The sequence below is a fragment of the Lasioglossum baleicum genome, chromosome 7 (assembly GCF_051020765.1).
Source record: "Lasioglossum baleicum chromosome 7, iyLasBale1, whole genome shotgun sequence".
NCBI lineage: Eukaryota > Metazoa > Arthropoda > Insecta > Hymenoptera > Halictidae > Lasioglossum > Lasioglossum baleicum.
Genome location: NC_134935.1, coordinates 12,171,879 through 12,196,491, shown reverse-complemented (window position 1 = coordinate 12,196,491; position 24,613 = coordinate 12,171,879). Strand labels below are relative to the sequence as shown.

General features: G+C 47.5%; 1 protein-coding gene across 8 annotated transcripts in view; it reads right to left on the bottom strand.

Annotated features, from left to right (window-relative positions):
- Positions 1-24,613, bottom strand: part of Hth (Meis homeobox homothorax) — a 518,842-nt gene that overhangs the window by 28,316 nt on the left and 465,913 nt on the right. For all 8 annotated transcript variants that reach the window (XM_076427479.1, XM_076427471.1, XM_076427473.1 and 5 more), the window contains one exon: positions 2,265-2,323. In XM_076427479.1, the coding sequence (XP_076283594.1) occupies positions 2,265-2,323 (59 nt within the window). The remainder of the gene's footprint in view (positions 1-2,264; positions 2,324-24,613) is intronic.

Below are 24,613 nucleotides of genomic sequence, written 5' to 3'. Positions count from 1 at the left end.
TTGGCCGTAGCAAACAACCCGTAACTCAGTGAGTGTTTATGAGGGAGCCGCTCGTAAAAATGCGAGCCCTAGTCGCGGCCCGTTTCGACCGTTTAACCGGACCACCCCATCGCGAGCATGGAACCTCTTGTTCCGTCGAAACAAAGAAACCCCGAAAAAAGACAATGTTCGTGGGGAAGAAGGCGGCAGCGGTCGGGGTGTGTTACCGGCTCGTAAAACTCGGTCTGATCACCGGCACCAATTATCCCGCCGTTATCCGAACGTTATCCGGAACGTTATCCACCTTTGCCCACCCGGGGCCTTCACGAAACAGCCCTCCGCGCCATCATCCGAATCACAAGCGAACCCTTGAGCCCCCGAAGAGAGGGCCGGCCGGAGAGAGCCGACGCTACTTCGAGCCCCTAACCCCGGCTAGGTAACCGTTGTTGTCGCCTTTTACTGCAAACGAAGTGATTCCCTCCTCGTAAACGCGACGTCTTTACAGATTACACGGCCTGGATACGACGGGGGTTGCCTTTTCTTCCCTCCTGTTTGCTTTTTTGGTGGCTGAACGCCGCCCTAGCCGCCCCCGGGCCGCTCCTGCGTGTAGCGTTAAATTGCTCGGGTGGTTTTAGGTGTGTTGTAACGCGGCCACCCCTATTTTGTTTCGATGGCTATCCGGTCGCCAATACCGCGGTTTTTAATTGGCTCAACATAATCGCAACTGGACCCAACCGATGACCTCCTCCGCTCTCTTCCTCCTCTCATCCCCATCGTCTAGGCTACTCCGAGTTTTTGACATTAGTTTGAATCATTTCTACCCCGTTTGTATTAGCAACTGAATTTATATGAATGCACAATTATTTATTGAAAGGGTAGTCGGCGTTCGCCGAAGGAACAAGAGAAATTTTCGTATTATTCTAGTGATTCGTTTATTGATAAATGATCAAGGAGATTGCGGCGCTTGGCAACGCGAGGATTTCCAAAGCACCCGTTACATGAACTTCACGGGCAACACGTCGCGATCAATTCTTCCGGAACAAATCGAATTGACGGGCAACGTGATTGCCTGTTTTCAAAATTTCCATTCTCGCGAGCTTCTTACAACTAACGCGACTCTAACCGAGTACAATGAGATTTCCCTATCATATTTAACTACATCAACGAACAGTAGATGGCTACGTCATAAAAGGATTAATACAATGAACGATCTAAATTAAAAATTATCCAATTAATTCGTTTACAAAACGATAAAAATCCTTACGCTAACAATATAAAAGAGATTTTATCTATATACAGTCTAGTCGGGAAATAAGTTTTGTCTCCGACTCGACTATATGTATAATATAGAATGTGGCAAGACGAGTGTTACAACCGAGCAGGGGTTCATACTACATGTAAAAATAAGTCGAAAAAAATTCCTTCGTTTTCGAGAAAATCGAGTTTAAAGTTCCGCTAGGTTCGCGTGCCTTACAATTAGTATATGCAAAAAGTAGAATTGGTTGATCATGGTCAGACCGGTCAGACGATTCCTATGCAATACCACGTGTATTCGCTGCATTTTCAAACTCGATTTTCTCGAAAACGAAGCGTCAAACAAAAAAATGTTATTCCATTTTTTTCGACTTATTTTTACATGTAGTATCACCCCCTGCTCGGATGTACCACCCGTCCGGTCACACCCTGTATAAATGATCCTTGAAATGATTAAAAAAAATCTCCTACCATACGTACAATGAATTAAAAACGAAATTGTAACTATTTCAAATGGGTAAAACTTTGCTTATAGGTACACAAACTGAATAAAATTCATAAAAATACTTCAAACGGAAAAAACTTTCTATCTTACTTAAAAGATTCTTATAATCAAAATAAAACAAAACATAATTATAATTGTATTTCATATAAAAGTTATGAATGGTTAATAGGTTATAAAAATATATAGCAAACGATAGGTCATTTTATAAAATCTACGAAAATCCATGTTTGGTGAAACATGTATAGGGAAAAGGGGAAAACAATGTCTCCGGTAAATGGGGCCGCGCTTAATCGAGGACAATTATGCCAATTCGATGAGCGGCTCTATCTGGACCGCTAGTGTTCCTTCGTTTCGACGAGCACATCGATCTACGTCAAGCGATAAGGACCGGGTGTGTAACCCTCGTGATAAGCCGGATAAACGTATCCGTGATGCATGCCCGGCACAGGTGACATGAAATTATACGCGTCTTCGGTGTTGTATGTGTGTGTGTAAGGATCTGTTGACAGAATGGGGCTCGTCTTACCGGCTCGATTGCTCTGGTCGATCATTGGCTGGACGATTCTACGCCTCGCGTTGATGAACCTGGAACAAAGGAAACGATCCAAATTAGTAAAATATAGACACGACACAAATGTAAACTAGCTGGAACTAAAAAAGTTTAACCACAGAAAATTATGTAATGAACTCTTAACAGCCATTGCCAGGGATCCAATAATTTAGTTTAGAGTTGTTAAATAAAATTAACATATCAAGCTACTTCCCGTTGTGATTATCGTCTATTACAGCTACTTCGAGAAAAAATAAAAAATGTGCACATTCTATTATTCTACATGATCAGGGGTAAATATCTTCTGGGAAAATTGTAAAATATTACGGAGCATATCAACAACTTCTTCCAGGGGTACAGTGAAGGGTCTACGTCAGCAGATAATCTAAATGGAAGCTCAGTCATTTAGTTCCGCGAACTATGTAAATCTCTGTCCAGCGTTGGTAGCGAGGAATCTATTCGGGTAATCAGAGATAACGATTCGAGTCAGGTAGCCAGACGTATTCATGACTCATTATGTAGATCAGTGGATCACGGGTAGCGGGCATTAGGCGATCGCCGCGATAAGGTCGAAAGCTCGGTCAGAACGCGCGTACGTACGTCGATGTATCGTTCATCTCAATTTGGCCAGCCGGGGCGGCACCGTCGATATTTCATCGGCGTAAGGTCGGTAATTGTCGGACGTAATTTCCGGCCGAATCGTGTATGTTAATTTGACGAAGTGGCCGAGCGAAATGCACGGGAGAAAGAGGGCTACAGGTGCGCGGGACTCTGACCAATCAGAACTCGTCGTATCGATCCTGCTTGCGTCAAAGTCACGTCGCTCTTCGCTCGTCGATAACATTAACCACCGCCAACGTAGAACAATTCCTCGAAGAAATTTCAGGAACTGTGTCAGTCGCAGGAAAAACGAACTTTGGAAAGAGACACTTGAAAGAGGCATGTAATGTTTTCATTTCCAGATTAGCCGTCAACTGGAATTTACTTATAATTTTTATTTTATTTATGATGCTTAGCAAAATCGTCCTTGAGAATCGATATTGCTTTATAGAATTACTTTATAGAATAGCTGCGGATTATTTAAGTTATTTAAGAATTGTTAATTTAAACTTGCAGAGAAAATATTTATAACTGTTCACGTTAATCGTGCATATGAAGCTGACGATGTTTCTTTACTTCCGAGTTCGACGATTTTGTAGTATTGAGTCGACCGTTCCCTACGTCTGACCAGTGTGGGTCTATACTACTGAAACATTGCCTCGAGTTATCTCACCACGTGGCAAACTATACGAACAGGCATGTTTGTTACTCACTTGCTATTTACTCTGGCTTTCATCAATGAGATTAACTATATTATACGCTAATAAATAAATAATTTTTTCTCCGCTCAGGTGGTAAATCAACGAGATACTAAAACGGTGGTCTGTTTGGCAAGCGTGAACACGGATTCGAAATTTTTGGGGAGGCAGTAGGAGTGTTGTGTGCCCTGGAGCAGGGCCGGAAACCCAAGTACGACCTATTATCTCGCTAACAACGAGGAAAAAGGGGGCGGCGTGTTGTCGGAGAAGCGGAATGCGGCAAGAAGCGAGCGAGCGAGCGAGCGAGGCGGCGCGGCATCCTCGATACGTCATTAGCCACGGTGAAGGAGCTTCCGTGCGAGCGCTTTCCAAACAATAGATCTGCGGTCTATTTCGAGGTTGGTAGAGGTCCAACGCGGGGGCGGTAGTGACTCGAGGGGTCGGCGGAGCAGTCGAGGGGTACGCGGGGGCGAAAGGAAGACAGGCGAAAGGGCGTACGTCAGCCGACGTCAGCGTCGCGGCGCCCTAATGGGCGCAGACGCCGGAAGTGATTGGGTTTCTGCTCGACTGACTCGAGAGCACACCCCCTTCTCATCGCGGGGAACCACGGGGCGGAAAAGGGGGGGGGCTCGTAGAGAGGAAACGCCGCGACGGCAGATGCAACCCCTCTCTTGTTTCGCGGCGCATCTTTCTTGCACGGCCTTGCTCTCCTGGACGACTACCAGGCTGCTCTCGCCCTTATGAATAATAATTATCAAAGTCTCTCGCCGCAGCCCGGCCGTTCCGTCGCTCGGACGCAAACGAACCTCGACCGGAAGCCGAGCGATTCTGACGGGGACTTCGCGTTCGATTAACATGGCCGGGCACGGTTCAACGGCTGTATCGATATCGATGGTAATGCGCTGGGTGGATGGATGGTGGGGATCCGAAGACGGCAAGGAGTCAAGAGGTTCGGGAGGATATTGTGGCGCGGGGTGTGTTGCGCACGGAACCTGTAGGAGAAATGGCGGTGCGACTCGGGGCTGTTGATTTGAATAATTGCAATATTAGTTGTTGCGTAGGAGGCCCCGGAACTCGACGGTGTAGAAAAGAATTAGTTTGTACATTCTGGTTATAGGCTATCACTAGACTGCGTGACGAAAACACAACACCGATTGTTTAGTTTTAGACAAGCGCAAGGTTTACTAAAAATGTTTACATACAATTAGGAAGAAGCGTCGAGTGATGACAGAATTTTTGCGCAGTATTTTTCTCCGTCGAACATAAACACCATCGAATTGCAAATTTGCAGGCCTGTTACGATCCCTGAGCGCAACGAATATTAAGGACGTATCGTCGACGGAACGTATACAGAGCAGGCCGTCATCCAGAAACGAGTCGAACGAGTACATAAACGGCAGGAGGATCGCAACAAACCGGCTCCCTTCAAAGTCAAGGCCTCGGCTATCGTTGGATGAAAGAGTATCCCTGCTTGTATAAACCGAGGGCCCCTTCCCAGCCCCCGGATACTCCTAAACGCCTCTGGTTCCCCTTTGGCGGCGTAGGCAGCGTGTCACAGCCAGCTGACTACCGTCGACCCACCCCCGCGCTACCCTCGCTGGCAACCACCCCCGTGGCTGAAATATTGCCCGAACAATGGCGCACAGCCCCTGGCCAAAGGAGAACGGGGACGAACAGGGAGAAAGAGAGAGGGAAAATAGAGAAAGAAAGAGACATTCAGAGGCAGTGGCAACTGCCAAATCTTCTCTCTCTTTCTGCGCGGGACCCGGCGAATATCTTCGCCGCCGGAAAACTTAAGCCCGCCGCGCAGAAAACGGACAGGATAAAATTTTACAGTCGAGGTGGCGGCTAGCAAACGACCTGGCCGACCCTCCACAGAGCTCGTCGACCTTCCTCGGAAATGTTGCGCGAATTCCTCTGTTAATTCTTCAACCAATGACATAATATCGAACGTCTCTCGAATTCTTGCATGCACGTTGTGCTTCAGTCACGACCAAACGCTTAAGAAAGTCTTGGCAAATAACAATGCAAGAATATCCCGAGCTACCCACTGTACGTACAGTTTATTATTCGAAAGCAAATATAGTAGAACTTCGCTTATTTTTCAAAACAGTAATTGTAGAACAGCTCCTTCACCTTTTCAGTATGAAAGCTAAATTAATATGAATTCCTGCAAGTATTTCCTTTGTTTTGCGAGAGCATGCAAGACTCATTTACTAATAGCCGGGCGTCCCCTGTGCCGATCGAGAAGCCCGTTTTTACGGTCATCATCGTAATTAAAAAGGCGCCGAGGGGACAGGGAAAAATCGCGCGGGGGCCAGTTACGCGGGCTGCAATTAAACGCGAGGCTCCATTTTCACCGGGGAAAACCGTCGCTCGCTGAGATGCGCTTTTTATGGGTTTATTATCGCGCGCTATCGTAATGGCCCACTAAAATTATCGGTTTACGATGCAGCGCGGGATCCAACGTCACCCCCCTCCCCTGGTCGCTTCTACCCCGCACTCGGACCCCCGTCTATCTCGAGGGTGGCCAAAGCATATTGTGGAGCAGGAACCAACCCTTGGATGACAAAACACTTTTCACCGCGCCCTCCTCGTGCTTTCAGGATTTTAATGCAGTTTTGATTATGAGGCCGATGTGGAGGGAGGGGGGCGCATCTCGGTTTCGCGGCGTGAAACAAACCCGACGAACGCGCCCCGTCACGCGAGGGGTTGCTAACACCGGCCCTCGTCGCCTCGTCATCGTTCCGATTCCGAATTTGAATTTTTCATGGAACCCGACACCTAACTTTCCGTCCGCTCAGAGGACGATTTAATAAACGGGTTTAATAAACCCCAGTCCGCGGAGACGTCGGGATACAGTAACTGTTTTCGGTGGGCGAGGGCGATGAACCAGCGAATTGTTTTCTAAAATTCTGCTTCGATCGCGGAGTTATTGCTCGTAACTTTCATCGCCAGACTGCGGACTTTTATGCAGAAATATTTGCTACATTAATTATAAAATACAGGAATTATGTTGACGTTCGCTTCTTTTCTTAATAATTTTATTGAGTTGAAAACAACAGTATCATTAACCCGGGTCACACGTCGAGCAGGTTGCGCACATCAAACTTTTATAAAATATCGAAAAAAACCAGAGTATCGATTAAGTAGAATATTCGGTTCCATTCACAGGTTGTTACGGCTCGAACAAAATTTCGGTCAGTAAATCTGTTAACCTACTTGTCCACGGTCATCGCTCGAGAGGACAGGTTCGGAAGTGTTTCGGCGCGATTGACAAATCGCTGATACTCATGGCAGTCGGGTTCGAGGCTCGTCGTTACTTTTTATGGTGACGGGGGTGGAGCAAAGAGTGGGAGGCAAGAACATATGACAGGGTTCTGCCGCGAAAAAAGGCATAAAAGCCGGAGTTACGACGGGGGTGTCTCCCGCATGACCTTCCGGCGCCGTGACGAAATTTAGTACGCTCCGAAGCGCATACATGAATAATGCCTGAATTTGCTTATACACACGCTCCGCGTGGATTCGATTTATATGGTTTTTGGAAACGGTTCGGAATCGAGCGGAGATCGAATGACCGGGGTGTCGTTCGCTGCGTGAAATCCGCCGAGGAATGGGTTTGTTCTCGCTGAATCGCAGAAACCGAGGATCTCGCAGATGTAAGTGCCACACTGTGATGTCACATAACTCCTACACTCCGTTTGAATAATATAAAAAAATTCCATTTTGATTCAATCGATGCAGAAACTAAGTCTAAGAAAGACAAAACACTCTATTCGTGAGCTATTATTAGACGGCATCCTGATCTATGATCAGGAATAAAATAGAAATTAATTTTCCTTTTGCATAAAGATCGGCAGTGTATTAATTATCATCGATGAGTAAACATAATTTTGTGGACACAAATAGACGAAGAAGACTGTGCAGCAAAATAGTGCGAGGCAGAGGCAACGGTGACCGGAGAAGAGACCATTTTCACCGACTCAGAGTCAATGCACGCGCGATTGAGGTCCGCCATTGACACCCTCTCGGAACGACATGGCGGCGGATTCGTTTCCCGCGCACCAGAAACACCAGTAACGATGATTACTGTCGCGCTGGCAACATTTACTCTCCGTCGGCGCTCGCAATTATCGGAGAGCTTCCATTAGTTAACTGCAGTCGATACGTGCGGTGCACCGGGGTGCTCGCATCAAAACATCATTACTGCACGGACACGAGAACGCGGGAGTCAGGCCGCGGCTCGGTATTGGTAATCAATTTCCTCGCTGTACAGAGAACCGCGGACTAATGCGACGCGAACGGCGAGCTTTCGCATTAGCGGGGATCGCAGAGGCGTCACTGTGATCATTGCCCATTACAAAATGAATCGAATGGGGTGGCTGCTGCTGCCTGTAAACCATTATTCCTTGCGAAACTTTTTCCGTTCCAGAACGAAAATGTTCCGTCGACTATGCCCTATTTTTCCTCGATCGTTCAGTGCATTTTTTTTTATAACACGGCAAGAGGATAGATCGTTGACTCATGTTACCATTAACACTCGAGTGATGATTGTGAGGCTCCACTGAAAATTACTATTCCATTATCCGTATGGCTACAAATAATATTTCTATATTTTGTATCTGAGAGCTGTGAAACTGATGTAACAAGTCATTTTATTTCCCGCATTGATAGCTCAGGCGAATTAAAAATAATATTAAAAATATACACGTCCCTTTCGAGAACGAATTCTCAAACTTCGACGTTCATCTTCTGGAAATTCGAACATCCAGACCATAAAGATTATTAGACACGAATATTAGAAAATTAGCCAGCGAGCACGCAACAAGAATAAATATAGACAAGTTTCCAGAGCATCCTATCTTGTCAAAGGAGCAGGCTCAGTTCACGTGAACGCTAAGTGGAGGATACCAAAAGGCTCGGTTATAAATCCAGACACTCATAAGCCGAGATGGCCGGCGCTGCATTCACGATCGATAAAATCATTTTATCCGAATGTAATGCTTGTTCGATTCGCGCGGTGTACGTCTCTCTCTCTCTCTCTCCCTCGTTCGCGGCTCTCTTCGTCCCGCTCTTTCAACGCTCCCTTTCTCCATCCTTTATCATCTTCTGGCTCGTTTCATCCTTGTTTCGATCGCGATTGTGATTTCATTGTAATGTATTCGAGCGATCGGATCGCAACGGGACCCCGAATCTTCTGTACCCCAAACCTCTTCTCGCCCTCCTTCTCTACTCTCCTCGGCCACTGTTCCTCCTCTACCGCGATACATAATTCCAGTTCGACAAATTCAATGAGCACTGTAGACCGTGAGCATCCTTCCACCGTGTAATCGGGTTTCCTGGCGGCGTTGCGGGTAAAATCGCTACGCCACCCCCGCGTGACTCGAATTTTAGGGGTTGGCTCGATCGCGCCCGGCCACATCGAAAATTTGTATCCGTGCTCTACCACCGCCTCCCGATTTTATCGATACTTTATGATCTGTTTAACGGCAATACTCGCCGCCGGATAATGAAAAACGCGCACGCCCCTTCTTCGGACGATGTGCTAGATTGTTTTCCAGATTTCCCAGGGAGCGACGCAATTTTCGCTGACCCAATTGCAGTCCCACGGGACTTACTTTGGTTTCTTTGGTATTTATTCACCTGATTAAGTAAATGGCGACAGGGTTCAGCATTTCGTTGAACCCACCCCTCGAAATAAAGTTATTACATTATATTGATTCTAAAAATTTACTGAGGAACTGTCAACTGTTGATCTCTGGTTCTAAAAAGACTCGGAAAACTGCCAGTAAGTAAAGTGTTATACAAACAATAACCACCAAATATTGTTAGAATACTTCTTATATGTATAAATAGCACTTGGGAAATTAAATAGCAGTTTGCAAATACTAATTTCGAATCAGCTTGATTGTTCGTTCATTGAACAGATCATCCTAATAGATCACCGCTGGTAGCCATGACTTTCCACTCGTCCGGAAAAGTAGCCAAAGAATTGATAAACCGCGACGGTTTCGGACAAAGCGGAGAGTTCGAAAAAGAGGGGTAATGGAGCATGCGAGCTTTTGGAAGAAAAAAATGCGCAGCTCGATCGCAGGGAATTTCTCGTAGCTCGAGGGCCAGGCTATAGGCGCAGAGAGAGAGAGAGAGAGAGAGAGAGAGAGAGATCGGAAACGCGGGAGAGTGAAAAAGAAGGAGAGAGAGGTAGAGAACGGTGGAGCTCGGCGATCGCGCGTATCGGATACGCGTAGACAGGTTATGTGTGTCAACAAAGCGATTTAACACGCGACGTGTCACTGATAGCTCCCGCCGCAGCCGCGCGGCTGCGTCGCATCGACGCGGCACGCTCGACGTGTGCAGCTCGGCTGCGTTTAATCTATGGCCCCGGCGCAACGGTTTTTCCGAAAATTCCGACCTCCGTGGCGAGCGCACCCTCTGCCACCCCCGCCCCCGGTCCCCGACCCCCAGCCAACCCTCTCTGGAATTTATATAATTGTTTTGCCGGGGTCGCCACTAAATCGTGTTCCGAAGCGCGATAGCGCCGGCGCGTCGTTTCGCGCTGATGTTGATGGGCGGTTCGACGATCCCGCCAATAAAAGGATCCGGGAAAAACGTTCGACGTCCGATGCAGCCCAATTCCACGATTTTCGCCGCTCTTTTCCGATTTTTACCGGCGCGCAGTATTTTGTATTTTTATTTTCAACGGCTTTTCTATTTTCCGGCTTTTTCCACCGAGGCCGCAGGAACTATACACACACACACTCTCTCTCACACGTTCTCCCGCTCTCTCGCTCTCTTTGGATAGGGACCAGACGATCGAACCGTGGCTGATTGAAAAGATTTCGCTGAATGCCCCCCTGTGCTAGTATGCGACGCTAAGTGTGGCCACGACGCGCTCTGTGCCGGGATTTATGCTTTATGGGTGTTCACGCGTGCTTTCGGCCGCGCGTGATCGAGTGTTATGAAGGAGAACGGCCTTTGTTTTGGTAGTGATATTAATGTGATCGAGGGATTTGGAACGTTTGTCGAAGTGGTCGTAGTTTGATTTTATAGCGACGCGCGATGCCCGGTTTTTCTAGTAATTAATTACTGGATCGAGCCTCGCGCGTCACATTCCCTCGATTTTAAATCAAATATTTGAATGCACTTTTTCGAAGCATACTTTTCGTCTGTGATTTTCCTTTTCGAAATTTCTTCCTTTAATCGGCCGTTAATTTAATTCACGATATATCAGCAGCTAGATTACTTGAACTTTACGAATAAGACAACATCTCCTCGGTATATCTATCAGTATATCTATGTATTCTTCAATGCATCTATAGCGACAACGACAAAGTAGAATTTTACCTCGATTCATAAAAAATTGATAACGTACATATTGAAAGAAAAGTTCAGCGTTGGAGGATCCCAATGGTATCGATCCCGGGCAATAACGAAAACGCAGCATCGGGCGTCGATTGCCCCGAGTCAACTAATTCGAAGAGAGTGGACCGTCTGCAGAGATCGGCGTCGTAATGGCGCGAGCGGACATCGAGCCACGTTCCCGGCATTCGTAGCCCTTGCAAGGCCGTCTCGGCCTCGCAGAAAGCAAGTTATTGGGTACGCAGCTGTCGCAAAAGCCCTCCCCCGTAATAGGGTAGTGGCTGCTCGAGCCGATTGTCACCGGCTACCTCGTCCTCGGGGTCAGACTCATCTCGTCGCAGGGTCGAGGGTTGATACCCAGGTTGCTCGCTGCACCCCGTCCACGACTTTCCTCCCCTTTCTGTGCTCGGCCCTCTCCGCGTCTGTCCCCTCTTATAGCCTGATTTTCACCCCATCTCCGTCGGCACCGGCGAAGGCGTCAGCTTGTAACAGTCTCTTAAACTCCGGCACCGGAGCCACTATATGTAGCAACTGCTGACGCCGTTATAAACTGCCGACCCCCTCCCTCCACCCGTACACCCTCCTCCCACGCCCCCATGGCAATCCTGGGACCAGACGCACCACCTTGGCAAACGGGAAAATAACGATCCGCCGAATTTCGCGCGAGCGTTAACGCGACTCCTGACACGGCGGAAGAGGCTCCCCGTGTTCTGGGAGCTTCATCAACGCGTCACGGCGACTTCATTCACCCCGACGCCTGAAATATAGGGGGTGCAGCCTGGAACGGGATACCAGGAGCCTCCTCGGCATCCCATTGGCTTGCTCCTCCTGGATTTTTATATTTCCGGGCTGAGACGTCTCGGAGCACTAATCCAAATAATATAGGCACTGTGAGATCAGGACTTCTCATATAATGCTGACGTATGAAGATTAAGAAAGTGGGGGTTCTGTGTAGTGTTCCTTCTCGAGAAATATTATAATTGGTTATTTCTCATTTCTAGAGAAATTTAAATCTAGGAAAATTCTTATGAATCTCATTTATTTTATAATATATTTTGGGAAATGAATTTTTAGTTAACTCAAATTGCATATTACTAATCAATCGCGTATGTATAAGCATACCTACAAGCAGCAGCATATCGATGCCTACGTATGCACGTTTGCAATGTGATAATTTATAATAATTGTTCGGAATGCGTGTCGATGTGAGGTAATGCACTTGGTGCTTCGATGTTCGCTGCAGGACACAATGTAATACAATGTTTAGGCGGCAGCGATGAAACATCGGAAAAAGTGACTCTAACAAAGGAATTCCAGATTTTTCAGTCCACTGGAAAAGGGACATCCAATCTGCAGCAACTTTTGAATGTCCTACATACAATAAAGCCAACATCCACACAAAATGAAAGAAATTTTTCTACGGCTACAGATTTTGTTACAAAAAAATGAAGTAGATTGTCTGATTCTACATTAGACGCATTATGCTTCTTAAGAAGTTATTGCAAAAAAAGCGTAATGTTCCATTTTATAAAAGTTTGGTTTTAAATAAATAAATTTATCGGTTATATTTAGCATCTATTTTTCCCTTGTTTTTGAAGTTATGAGTTAAAGTTTCTTGCGCTTTCGATAAATATTATCAACGATATTCCAAATATCATAAGTTATCCAATATTTTTTTATTTTACTAAAAATTCTAGAGAATTCTCGAAAAATATACTTATTTCTCATTTCTCGCGAGAAATGAAAAATATTGAGAAATCAACTGTGACTCTTTATCCTAAGATCCTATCGGACTCTTTATCCTAATTCTAATATAAACTACGGTCGATATGCAAACATTCTACTTTGATTATTATTATATTATAAATGGTCTGAATGTGAATGTAAGTTTTTTTTATCATTCATTATAATAAATTTTCATATGATCATCTATACCGCATCAACTTCTGAAAAGCACATTTTTATTTTGTTAGCCGGATTCACGAGCACTTTAATTGCTAGTTACGCCCCTGAGATTTGCTGTGATCCAGGAAGAAATGAACGAACTTCGGATGGTACTATATAAGATGGCCGGGCCAAATGTTGACTCGCGCCACTCGTCCCACGAATGTAGGGGCACGCGGTGGCCATAAAACAGCGCGATGCTAACCAACGCCGTTCCCGAGGCAAATAGGTTGTTTAGGCATCTAAAAACGCGCTCGTGCCGTCCATCGCCGCGGTGGCCCGAGGAAAGGGAACCCATTACTCCCGATCTCGGCGATCTCCGCGTTTCACTCTCCTAGCGACCGCTTTTTATTCAGATTTCACCGACACAAAAAAAAACAGGCTGTCTGAGAGGCTCAGCTCGCGGGCCAGATAAGGGGTCGTTTAGATTGACCGCTCGTCCTCAGGATGGCCCTAAAGCGTCCCGTTTACCATCTCCGCGCCATCAAATCTCTTCCCTACATCTCCGAGACCTCCACGCATGTGGAAACGTTACGTACACTGCTCCTTCCGTTTCTCGTCTCCGATCCCCTTCTCTTCGGGACACGAGAAAACCCGTCGTTCGCGACCAAGGAGCCCGGACTATAGTTTTCTATCTTCAGGAGATTCAACGATCTCCGCTTTAACGCCTAGTGGGTCGTGCATGTCGTACTCCGGGTTTTAACTTATCGTAGTGTAACTTACAGGATGTTCTAACAACTTGTGCATTTCGTATTCTGTAGTTTATTCATCTCTTTTATTCATTCTTGATATACATTACTATTCTATAATTTTCTATTTTGTATCTTATTCATATTCTATATCTTTTTTGTCTTATTTCCTATCTTTGGGCGGTAAGGATACATTAAAGGAAAATCATTCAATAAATCTATTTCTTTGTACATACACCAACAAAGTAACCAAGGAGCCTTCACCGCATCGTGGCACTATACACGAATTTCGGCAATAAAAACGTATGTTAATTGGGCGACATATAACCGCGGTAGTAAAACGAAAGGAAGCCTTGCACGAGGTTTCAGATTTCTTTGAACACTCTTGAGAGCAATGCAATCATCGAGGGAACGAGAGGGTCGAAGGAGAAATCAGCAGAGAGAGAGAGAGAGAGAGAGAGAGAGAGGGATCGAAATTTTTATCCGCGAGAAATAGAATACGCGAGTGGTTTATGGGTTTACGCCGCGGGAGGATTCACGGGGTCCGGTCGGCATTTTTTATATTCGTACGGGTCTTTTCTCTCGTTTCTGGGCTCACGGGCTTGCAGTCCGCGCCGTGGGGGCTCGCCGTGTGCGCGGAATTTGAATCCTCTTGTAATAAAATCCGGGCTTTATGCGACGGCCGGGCAGAGTGCCGCGCCGAGCGCGCTCCTGCAGCATTTACCTACGAAAAGGTGAAATGTATACAGGTACGGGACGCCTATACAGCCGTGTCGCTGATCAGGTATAAAGCGCCCGGTGACCACGGGACTGACCACCGCTTCCCGCACGGCAGATGTAAATAATACCACGAAATTGCTACCAGCCTCACACAGTCCACCTCTCTCTCTCTCTCTCTCTCTCGCTCTATCCGTCACACCGCGTTTCTTATTTTCTGCATTTTAATTCCCCGAGCCACGACGCGCGGCGAACCGGCTCGAAATTATGATTAATCGAGCCGGCCGTCGCCCTTCATTTTCGGCGGATAGCGATCCCCTGTCTTCCGCGCTTTATGAGATTGTCGCGAGCTTCGGACTCGCCGGAGCAACCTTTTTTCGGGCCACGCGGTTCTCATTCTTACCCGGACGCGTCTGCTCGTTTATCCGTAGTTTCATCCAGTAAAATGAATTTTATGAAATCCAACCGACGTAGTCGCGAAATGACTTTATATTATGACTAGACAGTGGATTTTATGCATTTTTAGCATAAATCGACGTATTACATATTTCTAGTATGTACGAAGATATATTTTCTTTTTTGTTTAAAGTTTAATGTCAAAAGAAAAATTTACCGCATCATTTGTAAGACACAAAATTTGTAACACACGCCTCCATCGCTGATTCTTGTAGCCACCTTCACTGGTCATTTCTCCAAGTTTGACAAGACCGTCCAAATGGCAAAACAGTTCCCACTCGTGGCTCCGTTCGGTTTCAGCCCTGGAATGCTCGCAATGCACACGACGAAACGAAAAGATTGCACGGAAAGGGGCAGGGGATGCCGCGGGAAGGAACGGGGCCGGTGCAGTTCTGCGACTCCTCCGGTAATTTGTAATTCGCAGGTGGGAAGCGGAGAGATGCGAGATACCGGGAAGATTTAGTGGAGAGGAGCGCTGCGAACGAGCAGACATGCCGTGGCTTGTCGAGGGGTTTTTGCAAACGATGTACCGATGTCGTGCGTGACTTTAACGAGACGACATTTAGTATGCACCGGTTGAATTTTCCGCGTGGTTTTCTTCGCCGTTAACCCGCGTCGCGATTGCCTGCCTCTTTGTTCGACCGTATGGCTGTGTAGTGGATCCTGGAGACCCATAGCTACGAAAAATTTTGTATTGCTACATATCAGCATTGCTTGTGTTAACAAAATGTAGGTGATGATCATGTAAAATTTGTTTGACCTTGAAGGTCAGTGTGTCGTATATCAATGAATTTGTCGCATATGATGTAAATAATGCAATGAAAGAGGTGGACACAGTTTTGTCAAGCTACCAAGTCGATTTTGACCACTGTGAGCATCGTACCCTGTGAAATTTGAGCATCGAGCAGCCGATAGCCATCGTTCGTTTCCCCTCGACGGTGCTATTCACCGCGTCTGTCTAAAGTCAATCGATCGTCTCGAACCTCGATGAAATCGGATCATCTAATCTCTCGTTAAGCGTCAGTTGTTGATGCAGAGGGAGGGATGCAAGAGCCCGGCCAGGCGGGTGTATAATTACCCGAAACGGGGTGGTGTTGGGGGGAGCGGCGGCGGTGGGACGGTGACGTTGATAGCGAAGTCGAAGTAAATCGGATTACTCGGATATCATCTGCGTAATGTATGTATGCAGGCATGTATACACGGAGCGGTGCGTCAGAAGCCAGGGTGCGCGAGGCAAGTGGTGTGTGCGCTTCCTCCACGCTCCAGAGGAACACAAGGGGTGGCTCGGGCCCCGGCCAGATAAAGGGGTGCAGTGCACGCGCGGGAAATGTCCCGGCTACGACATGTTTTTCTAGACAATTTGTTCGGCAACATTAATCACCGGGAACGCCACGAAATAAGCAGAGGGGGCGCTGCCGGGGAGGGTCGATGCACGAAGGACGTCATGCTTCCTGTCCTTTATCCCGTGGAAGAATGCAACGACACCGAGGGACGGATTGCCGATTATTCGATTCGCGCGTCCCCTTTATGCTAGCGAGATCCGGTCTCTTACTTAAGATTCCGCTTTCTTCTACGTGGTCGGGAAACTCCGATAGAATTCGAAATTAGTCCCTTTAATCTCTAAAAATAAAAATTAATAACACAGATTGAAAAATGTGTTATTGAATAAATCTATGAAAAGATATTTTAATTTAAAAAACGAGCTTTATACAGTTTGAAATATTTAGTAAATTACGGTTTAGGAATCGTTAAAATTCTTCAGATGAGACCGCGAATTTTTTTGAATACCGTTTAGCACGACATTATCCGGATCGAAATCTGCCTATGAAAATTGAATGTCGCATAAACCTGACCGGTGCACTTGCGAATTAATGGTCCCGTGAAATTTCGGTCGAATGCAATTATACCGTTGCCCGTTGCCCGCGAAACAACTTAATGAACACGGGTTTCGAAAATACAAGCGAGAATTGATCACGTGGAACGGGTTCCGCAAAAAGAACGCCACGCTCTCGCATCAGCGACGGTGAATAAAAAACGCAAGAGAGGAAAGAGGAAAAGCAAGAGTTCTCCGTACGGTATGCGAAAATTGCCTTCCTTATCGAGCACGAGCTCGTAACTCCGCATTAATCCGCTCTTATATATTAAGCCGCGTGCACTGGCCGCGTTTGCGAACCAGCTGCACCGGCCCCGTCCCCGGAGCAACACCACCTTCGCATCCACCACCCTCACAACCGCGCAGGAAACTACGAGACGCGGCACACAATACCGTGAGATGATTATCTGGAAAACTAATTTCACCGATGCGCGCGCGTGTTATTACTGTTGCCACCCCCGTGCACGCCACACCCCTCGCCACCCCTAGACGCTTTCATAGCAGGTGTTACGTTGCACTTGGAGAAAGAAATTATTAGTTGCGGAAAGGAATTATTTAACGTTGCATCTTCCCTTCTCCGAACAAGCTAACGTCCCCGCAAATGGGATAAACTCATAAAAATTCCGGTCTATACAATCGATGCCGAATATTCTAACAATTTATCCGATCTTAGCACATCATCTGCTTACAATTATTCAGCATTATTTGAAAGTTTATAGGAATCTGGAAAGTTAAATAACCAAGGGAAGGGGCAAGGGAGAGGTCGATCTCGCGTATCGAGCTTTCGGCGCCAGGCATTTGTCTCGAGATAATAACGGGGAACGGGGGCCGCAATTTCACGGAATCAGCCGGCGCTTGTCGTGGAACGGTCCGCAGCCAATCTACTTATCGGCACTTCGAATGTATTCCATGCGATGGTTCGCTTCCTGCCTCCTCCGCCCCCGGTGGCCACCCACACCCTCTACGGGGGCGAATATAACGGCCGACAATTTCCTATAAGTCCGGCCCGTGTGTTCGCTCCGGGTCCGGTCTGACGGGGAAACTTTCGACGTTGAATTCCGGCTGTACGCCCACACGCCGCGCGCATACATCCGTGCACGCACGTACGCCGCTGGGCTATTTGTAATTTTCATTATCTCCGCGTAAAGGGGAACATTTAGCCGTCTCGGCACGTAGGGAGTTAATAGGGGAACCGGCCCTTCGGGGTGCGGCTTCGCTTTTTGGCTCCTCCGCTAACGTTCCCCTATTCCCGGAGCGCCGCATCGAAAACGGCCAGGTGATTCGCGGACCCAGGAATCACGACCGGGCTGGCCGCGTTCCTCGTTATACATCTTCCTGCGGGAGAGATCGATAGTTTCCTGTTTTGATAATTCGGCTGGACGTGATGCATCGCCCTCCTTGGGAAAAGCCGACCGCGATGCGATGCTTCGATTCCCGGGATTTACCGGGGCACGTGCTCCCTCGCTGCGTTCATGCACCACGCGATTATGTTCTGTTAACAAAACCTGGTACGTGCGTCTGCGATGCTGTTCAGACTCCTTAGACTGTGCAGACGTTCTTACACTTTAACCGGGCAATGTAGAGTAACTGGGGTAATTGTTCCTACAGTTAGCCATTTAACCCTTCTGGGACATTAGTGCACTGTGCTGAGTCTGAGCAATATTTCAGAATTTATTATACAAGGCCAGATTGATAGAGATATTACTTTTTAGAATCCGGGAATAGAAAGTATCAAAAGGTCTAAAATCTGTAAAATGATAAAATTTAATTACTTTGCCAATATATGAACGTGAAGAATGTTTGAAAAGAATCGCACGACGAGGGAGGTTGATAGGAATATAGTATTAAGAAGGGTAGAGAAATTGTAGGTCCGTGTCGAAGGGCAGACCGATACGTCAGACGGCGAGATCGCGATTCTCCGTTTGTTGATTCAGCACGCGACACCAGACGCCGTTTCTGGACGCAACAACAATTTCCTGAAATCTGACGAAATTGGCCCCAAAGGCTGTGGGGCGGGGTGGCGGGGTGGGGCCAGGACGGCCGCGTAACGGCGTTTATTGGCTGCTTTAAGGCCGTTTCTATGCGCGACACATTGTCGCTAAATAACGCGCGCGAGAGAGAGCCACCCCCTTTGCACCCTCGACGAGCGTTTCTACTCGACGCGTACGTGCCATCCCACATGGTCGACGGACACACACATACACACACACGTTCCACACACGATTCCACAGAGCAGTGTGAGACAACAAAAGCTCCGGGAGCTTCCGTGGGAGATACGAGTCGGCCAATATGCGGGCCAAAGCCTTTGAGATTCGACGGAGGCGATTGGAAGTCGTCGATGACCGGCTTCTTCCTCCCTGTTTCGCAATCCTCCGGGAGAGAACAGCGTCGTAAAGGGATTAGGTGAACGCGGAAAAAGAATTGCGGGGGTTGGTATTTGCATCGGCCGGTCATAAATCTAATATACTATTTTCTACACGATATCGTCTGGCTGTGGCCGCCAAGAGAACGCCGAACCTCGAATAAATACCAACCGAGTCTCATATCCGAGGAATTTCTGGCTTCTTGGCTGGCTCCTAAGCACTGTAATGCGGTATTTAGGCGAGAGACGGTTCTACGACGCGGGCCTAATCCGTCAGCGAGATGAGAACGCGAAGACAAGTTAGGGGATGAAGTTCAAAGCAAGTACAGCAAAATTTCACTCTTCGGAACAATTGTCTCTGTTTTTCTTCCCTTCTGTATATTTCCTTTCTTTTTTATCCGTACGATTATTTCTTTTAATATTCACTCCTGCCTCAAAATTGTACGCTATGCATTTAAGTTCAATTGTTATTATTAGGTGTGCAAATTAGTTCTTTCTCCTTTTTTTCCAAATTGAACATTTTATAACATTTTACGTAAATAAATTACGTACATAAAAAAGGGGAAGGGACTTATTTGCACGCCTAATATATACTTGCAAAGCTAAAAAATTTCTTTTAATTTAGTTTAAAAAACGCTATATCGGGATTGTTAAATTTTGTCAAGTCCAACTATGAAATAAAGAATATGTACTTTCTGCTGTACGTTAAACCCACGCAGCTACTGTAAGCTTATAATTAAAGTTTTGTTGAACACTGTGCATTTGAAGTTCAAAGTTTCGAGCAAACACGGGATAGGTACCTATACTACAATTATTCGATCTAATTCTAATTGTTGTGCGAACCGTCTTCTGTTGCTGATAGTTCATAATTCTGTTGAGAAGCAGTTCGAGGTGTGCAAGTTAGAGAACGATGGTAATCTGGCACAATTTCCTCTAGAATGATCCCTCAGCCCCGGATATGTTAAGAAGCGAAGCATAAAGCAATTTTCTATCCATTGTTCCCCTTCGGCAGCCATTATCCGAGGACGCGGCGCCCAACACCTATCCCACACTCAAACGGAGACCCGTAACGGCGCGGCTGCGAAAGGGTTGAAACGCTACCCCTGCGTTTCCACGTTATTAGAGAGAAAGAGAGATGACGAGAGATAGAGGGGGGTAATTCTCATTTGGGTGTAATCGCGCTCGCAAAACTCCATCACACTTTCCTAATAGAGGCCACGGGGGAACGCAGGCTGGTCGAATGGCAGTTCGGACGCGGCCTTTATGCCGGTTTCAACGTTACATTTCCGTCAGCGTTGTGTACGTGCGTCGACGAGCCTGCATCCCGGGACGGCGTAATGGGGGACACGCATTGATAATAGAGATGACAGCCGAGATGCTCTCCCGGGGGCTGGGCGTGATTGTTTAAATGTTGCAGTCGTCTTAGAAATTCGCAGCTCCTCCATTCAGCAATTGACTTGCCGAAGAAATGCGAAGACGCGGGAAAAACTTGTTCAGACGTATACTTCGTTCGTTACTTTATGTTAATGGAAGTTCTTTTAGAAAATGCTTCAATTAATATCTTACAATACGACAATGAAGTCGAAAACAAAATAAATTCACCTATGCAGCAAATATCTCCAAATAGCAAAATTTCAAAAATCTATCATTCGTGTCTCTAAGTTGACTTTGGCAAGTTCGGAGTTAAAAACGGAAGACAGGATGCAGAATACGTAAAGAACGGGGTTTTGCATGTTTCTTTGAGGCAACGTAGCGCGATTGAAGTGGAACACTCGAGAGGAACGAGGAAAGAGAGAGAGAGACCTCAGGTGGGGCTGGATCGAGATTATCGGCGAAGAACCGAACCGGAAACCGGTATCCCGAGCACGAAGCTCCTCCATCACTCTACGCGGAGCGGGTTACGCCGCCATTGCTCGCACGACGTCTACGTAGCAAACATCCGCGCGCAGTTTCCGGAACGGTGCCCTCCGCCGCGTCCTTCTCCACCTCTTCTACCACCTCCGCGATCGCGCACTCCTCCTACGATCACCTTCTGGCCCAATGGATGCACCATCGGCATGGTCCACCTATAACTAAATCCACGGGGGCTCGGAACACGCGTGAGGAACGCGAATTGCTTGACCTTTACGGCTCCGGCGAACCTGGGTGGTCATCCGTCCGAACACACGATAGCGAGAAAAAGTACACTCAACATATCGATCAATTTTTCTGTATTCTGTATTTTTCCAACCTCGATGCCATTTCTCAGAAAATCGAAGTAGCAGTTGTAGAAAAATCGAGGAGGATCAAAATTAGTATTTAAACGAATTAAGAAAATTCGACTTCCAAGTAGCGATACGATAATCAACAATGAATTCTCTAATAAATTCAAAACAGATATGTTCCCGAGTTGTTGTCGATATTAAATAATGTTTCACTCGAATTTGAGCTTTCCGAACCGCGATTGGAGAGAACTGGACACAGAGGATACTGCGATCGTCGAAGGCCCTCGAATAAAACACGCATCGAGCGAGAAGAGATCCGCTCCTTCTTGTTCGAAAAGGACTAGAGGCTATTCCCCCATGAAAGAAACATCGTGGAATTGCAATTGTATTCCATTCGGGACAGAAGAAGCGTGGAGAAGAGCGACGAAAGAGGAGGAGGAGGATGAGAAGAAAAACGCCAGACGTCGCAATTACGGAACAAAGATCAGCGCGCCGGAAGGGATAACGAGCTTCCAGAAAGGGATGGTTGTGTGCGGGGGTGTACGTCGCGCAAGTAAATAGGCGAATTCGGTCGGGCGTGGATGGCTTAGTTGCCGCGATGGCACACCTGTGGAGCAAATTTACGAAATGTTTACGAGCGTCTGAAGGGGCGTACGCTCCCGGCGCGTCCCCGCCGCCCCCCGGATGGTACCCTTCGGGAGCACAATGCCGCGTCATTCGGTATTATTACATCGTCGCTATCACCATCTCGCGGAAGCAACAGGGACAACCGAATCCACTCTCTGTCTCTATCTTCCGCGCTCCATCTTTCCCCTGTTGTTGCCGAGCGTCGTGCGCGAGCGTCGGCTACGTTTTCACAGTCGAACGTTCTCGCTCCTCCGCCTCTGCCTCTCGGCTCTTTTACATTCTCGCGTCAACGCGGTCACCCTGAAATTACGATCGTCAACGGCTCTTCTTTCCTCGCATCCCCCTTTTTACACCGCATTACGTCTACCTGCTGTGCTATTTTACGACATCGAAGTCAATTACATCGTCCAACATACACTGTTCTCTTCTTATTCCCGCAAAAGATTTATTCCACACCGGATTGGCTTGAGAAATAATGCAGTGAATAGTCGTAAACTTGTGAAGATTCGCCGTCCAACGGTTGACAGAAAGGAAAAGAATAAATATCTCTTGCGATCGGTGAATAGATGCCATAAAAAATATTAGGGTTCTGATAAAGGGACCTCGAAGCTTCAGGGCAGAAGTAGTTGAGGCAGGTTCATAAGAGAAGAGTATTGTGTTGGCGGCACGAAAGTCCTGGATCACCGACGGTACTACCTAACAATTATCATCGTCTTAAATGAATCCTCTGCGTAGCGACCCCGCCCACGGAGTTGCACCAGCGTTATCCCCGAATTTATAGTTCCCTTTTCCACACCTTGGTAGCTTATTAGTTGTGCCGATCGACTGGCCTTTAACCGCGGTACGATATCTATTTAAAAAGTTCCTCGGCTGGAATGAATTGTCGGGGCTGGAAACGCCTCGGCCGTCCACGGTCACATTTTACTCGCCGAAAAAAGCCGACGTATATATAGCTGTATCAATTACAACGGTGTATTCCGGTGTGCGCGAGCGCGCAGGGGAGATTGGCCTTCTCTCGTTTCTCTTTTCCCTCTCTCCCTCTCTCTCTCGACGGTCGGTGTACGGCCCCGCTTTTTCTCTCCCGGCTCTCTCCTTCCAACCCTGAGTTATGAATGTGCCCAATTACATCTTAAAAGCTGTGCTCCATTAATTTTCACAGCTGCTGCCGCTTAATTGGGAGCCCAGCCTGATAATAAACCCCGGAGCTTGCACCCGGGGCCCACTACTGCGTTTATGGTATGCGAACGGCACGAGAGACAAGTAGGATGGGGGAGAAGTTGACGTCTTCGCAAACGATTGCATCGATCGGCCGCGCGTACCGCTTTTACCCTCCTCTCTCGCAACGGTGTCGTTCGGTTTTACGACTCTGACCTTGATTCCTGCGACCGTCACCCTGGGTAACCACGAAATCAGCCGCTTTAAAACGATACTTCCGTATGCGACGGGGTGAGATCCGCGTTTCTGAAACGCGACCACTGAAAATACCCGTTTCTCTACGACCGGTTACGAGTCTCAAGAGTAAACGCAGAATTTCCCCCTAAACTGTTCCAATATTCAGCGATTTAAGACAATTAAACAGCCGTATTTAACCCCAGACATCTGCAGTACACTCCCGTTTAACACAACCAAGAGATCGTTTAAAAAGACAGTATACATTCATTTTCTATGGCAGTAAGTGAGAAATTTTTTTTAATCAATTTTTTGGTGTATTCATTGCTATTATAAAAAAATGGATTTCTCTCGGTCACGCAAACATACCAAAAATAAATCTCGGACTAGACCGATGAAAAAGATCGTCGCACAATAATCCCAACCCGCTCGACAACATTATCCCGGCCGGGTATAAGCATAAACAAATATCCCGCGAGGAATTAAAGATCCGGCCATGATCACCGATAGGTACCATAGCAATAAATTCGGCCGAGGTTCTTCCGATGCTCGCCGGTTTCGCATGGAACACCGGCCGCGTCCATTCCGAGCGACAATAAAACGTTCCCGTACAACGGGTCGCGGGTCGAATAATCCGCGGTGACGACGTCGGAGGGCGCATTTCCATAGATCACAACCATCGCGCCGGCCTCGAGGATCGGCGCATCCACGAGCGCAACAATGACGCGGTCGCGGCCGAGGTCCGCGCTCGCGTTCCATAAATCGGCGCCCTCCGGGGCCCTTTTCAATAGGAATCGTTACCATCGGCAACGTTATTTCATAAAGTTTCGCGCGGCGTGGTGAGGTGGAGAGCCGAACGGGTCGGAGACGAATAAATCCGGGGGGTCGGCGCGCGGCATCAAGCCGGCATTAAAAATAACTGATAGGGTCGTGGCCGGCGATTTGCATGCGCTCGTTACTCGGCCGTGCACGAGCTGCTCTCTCTCTCCTCTCTCTCCTCTCTCACTCGCAGAAAAAAAACCGTGGAGAACCGCCAGGGGAATACCGGGGGAATACCTGCTAATACCGGCAATATCTTGCGCGGCGCGGCCGGACGAGCCGGAAATTCCTCGCGCGCGGATCGTCTCAAAGCTCTCTCGCAACTTTGTACGGCCCTGCAAGCACGAGCGAGCCCGAGCGAGTACGAGCGAGCGCAAAAGCAAGCCCCGCTCCACCCACCGCGACTAAACATCTCTCCGTCGGCTTGCGAAACGTCTCGCGGTAATATTACCCGAAGCAAACGACCAGGTAAGCCGTGGCCGCGCCACCCAAGTGGACCTTGTTAGCACGGATATCCCCGGCGACGCACCACCCAGAAACCGGAGGAGCGTGCACACCGACGCGTACCCGTAACGAGAGGAAGCGGAG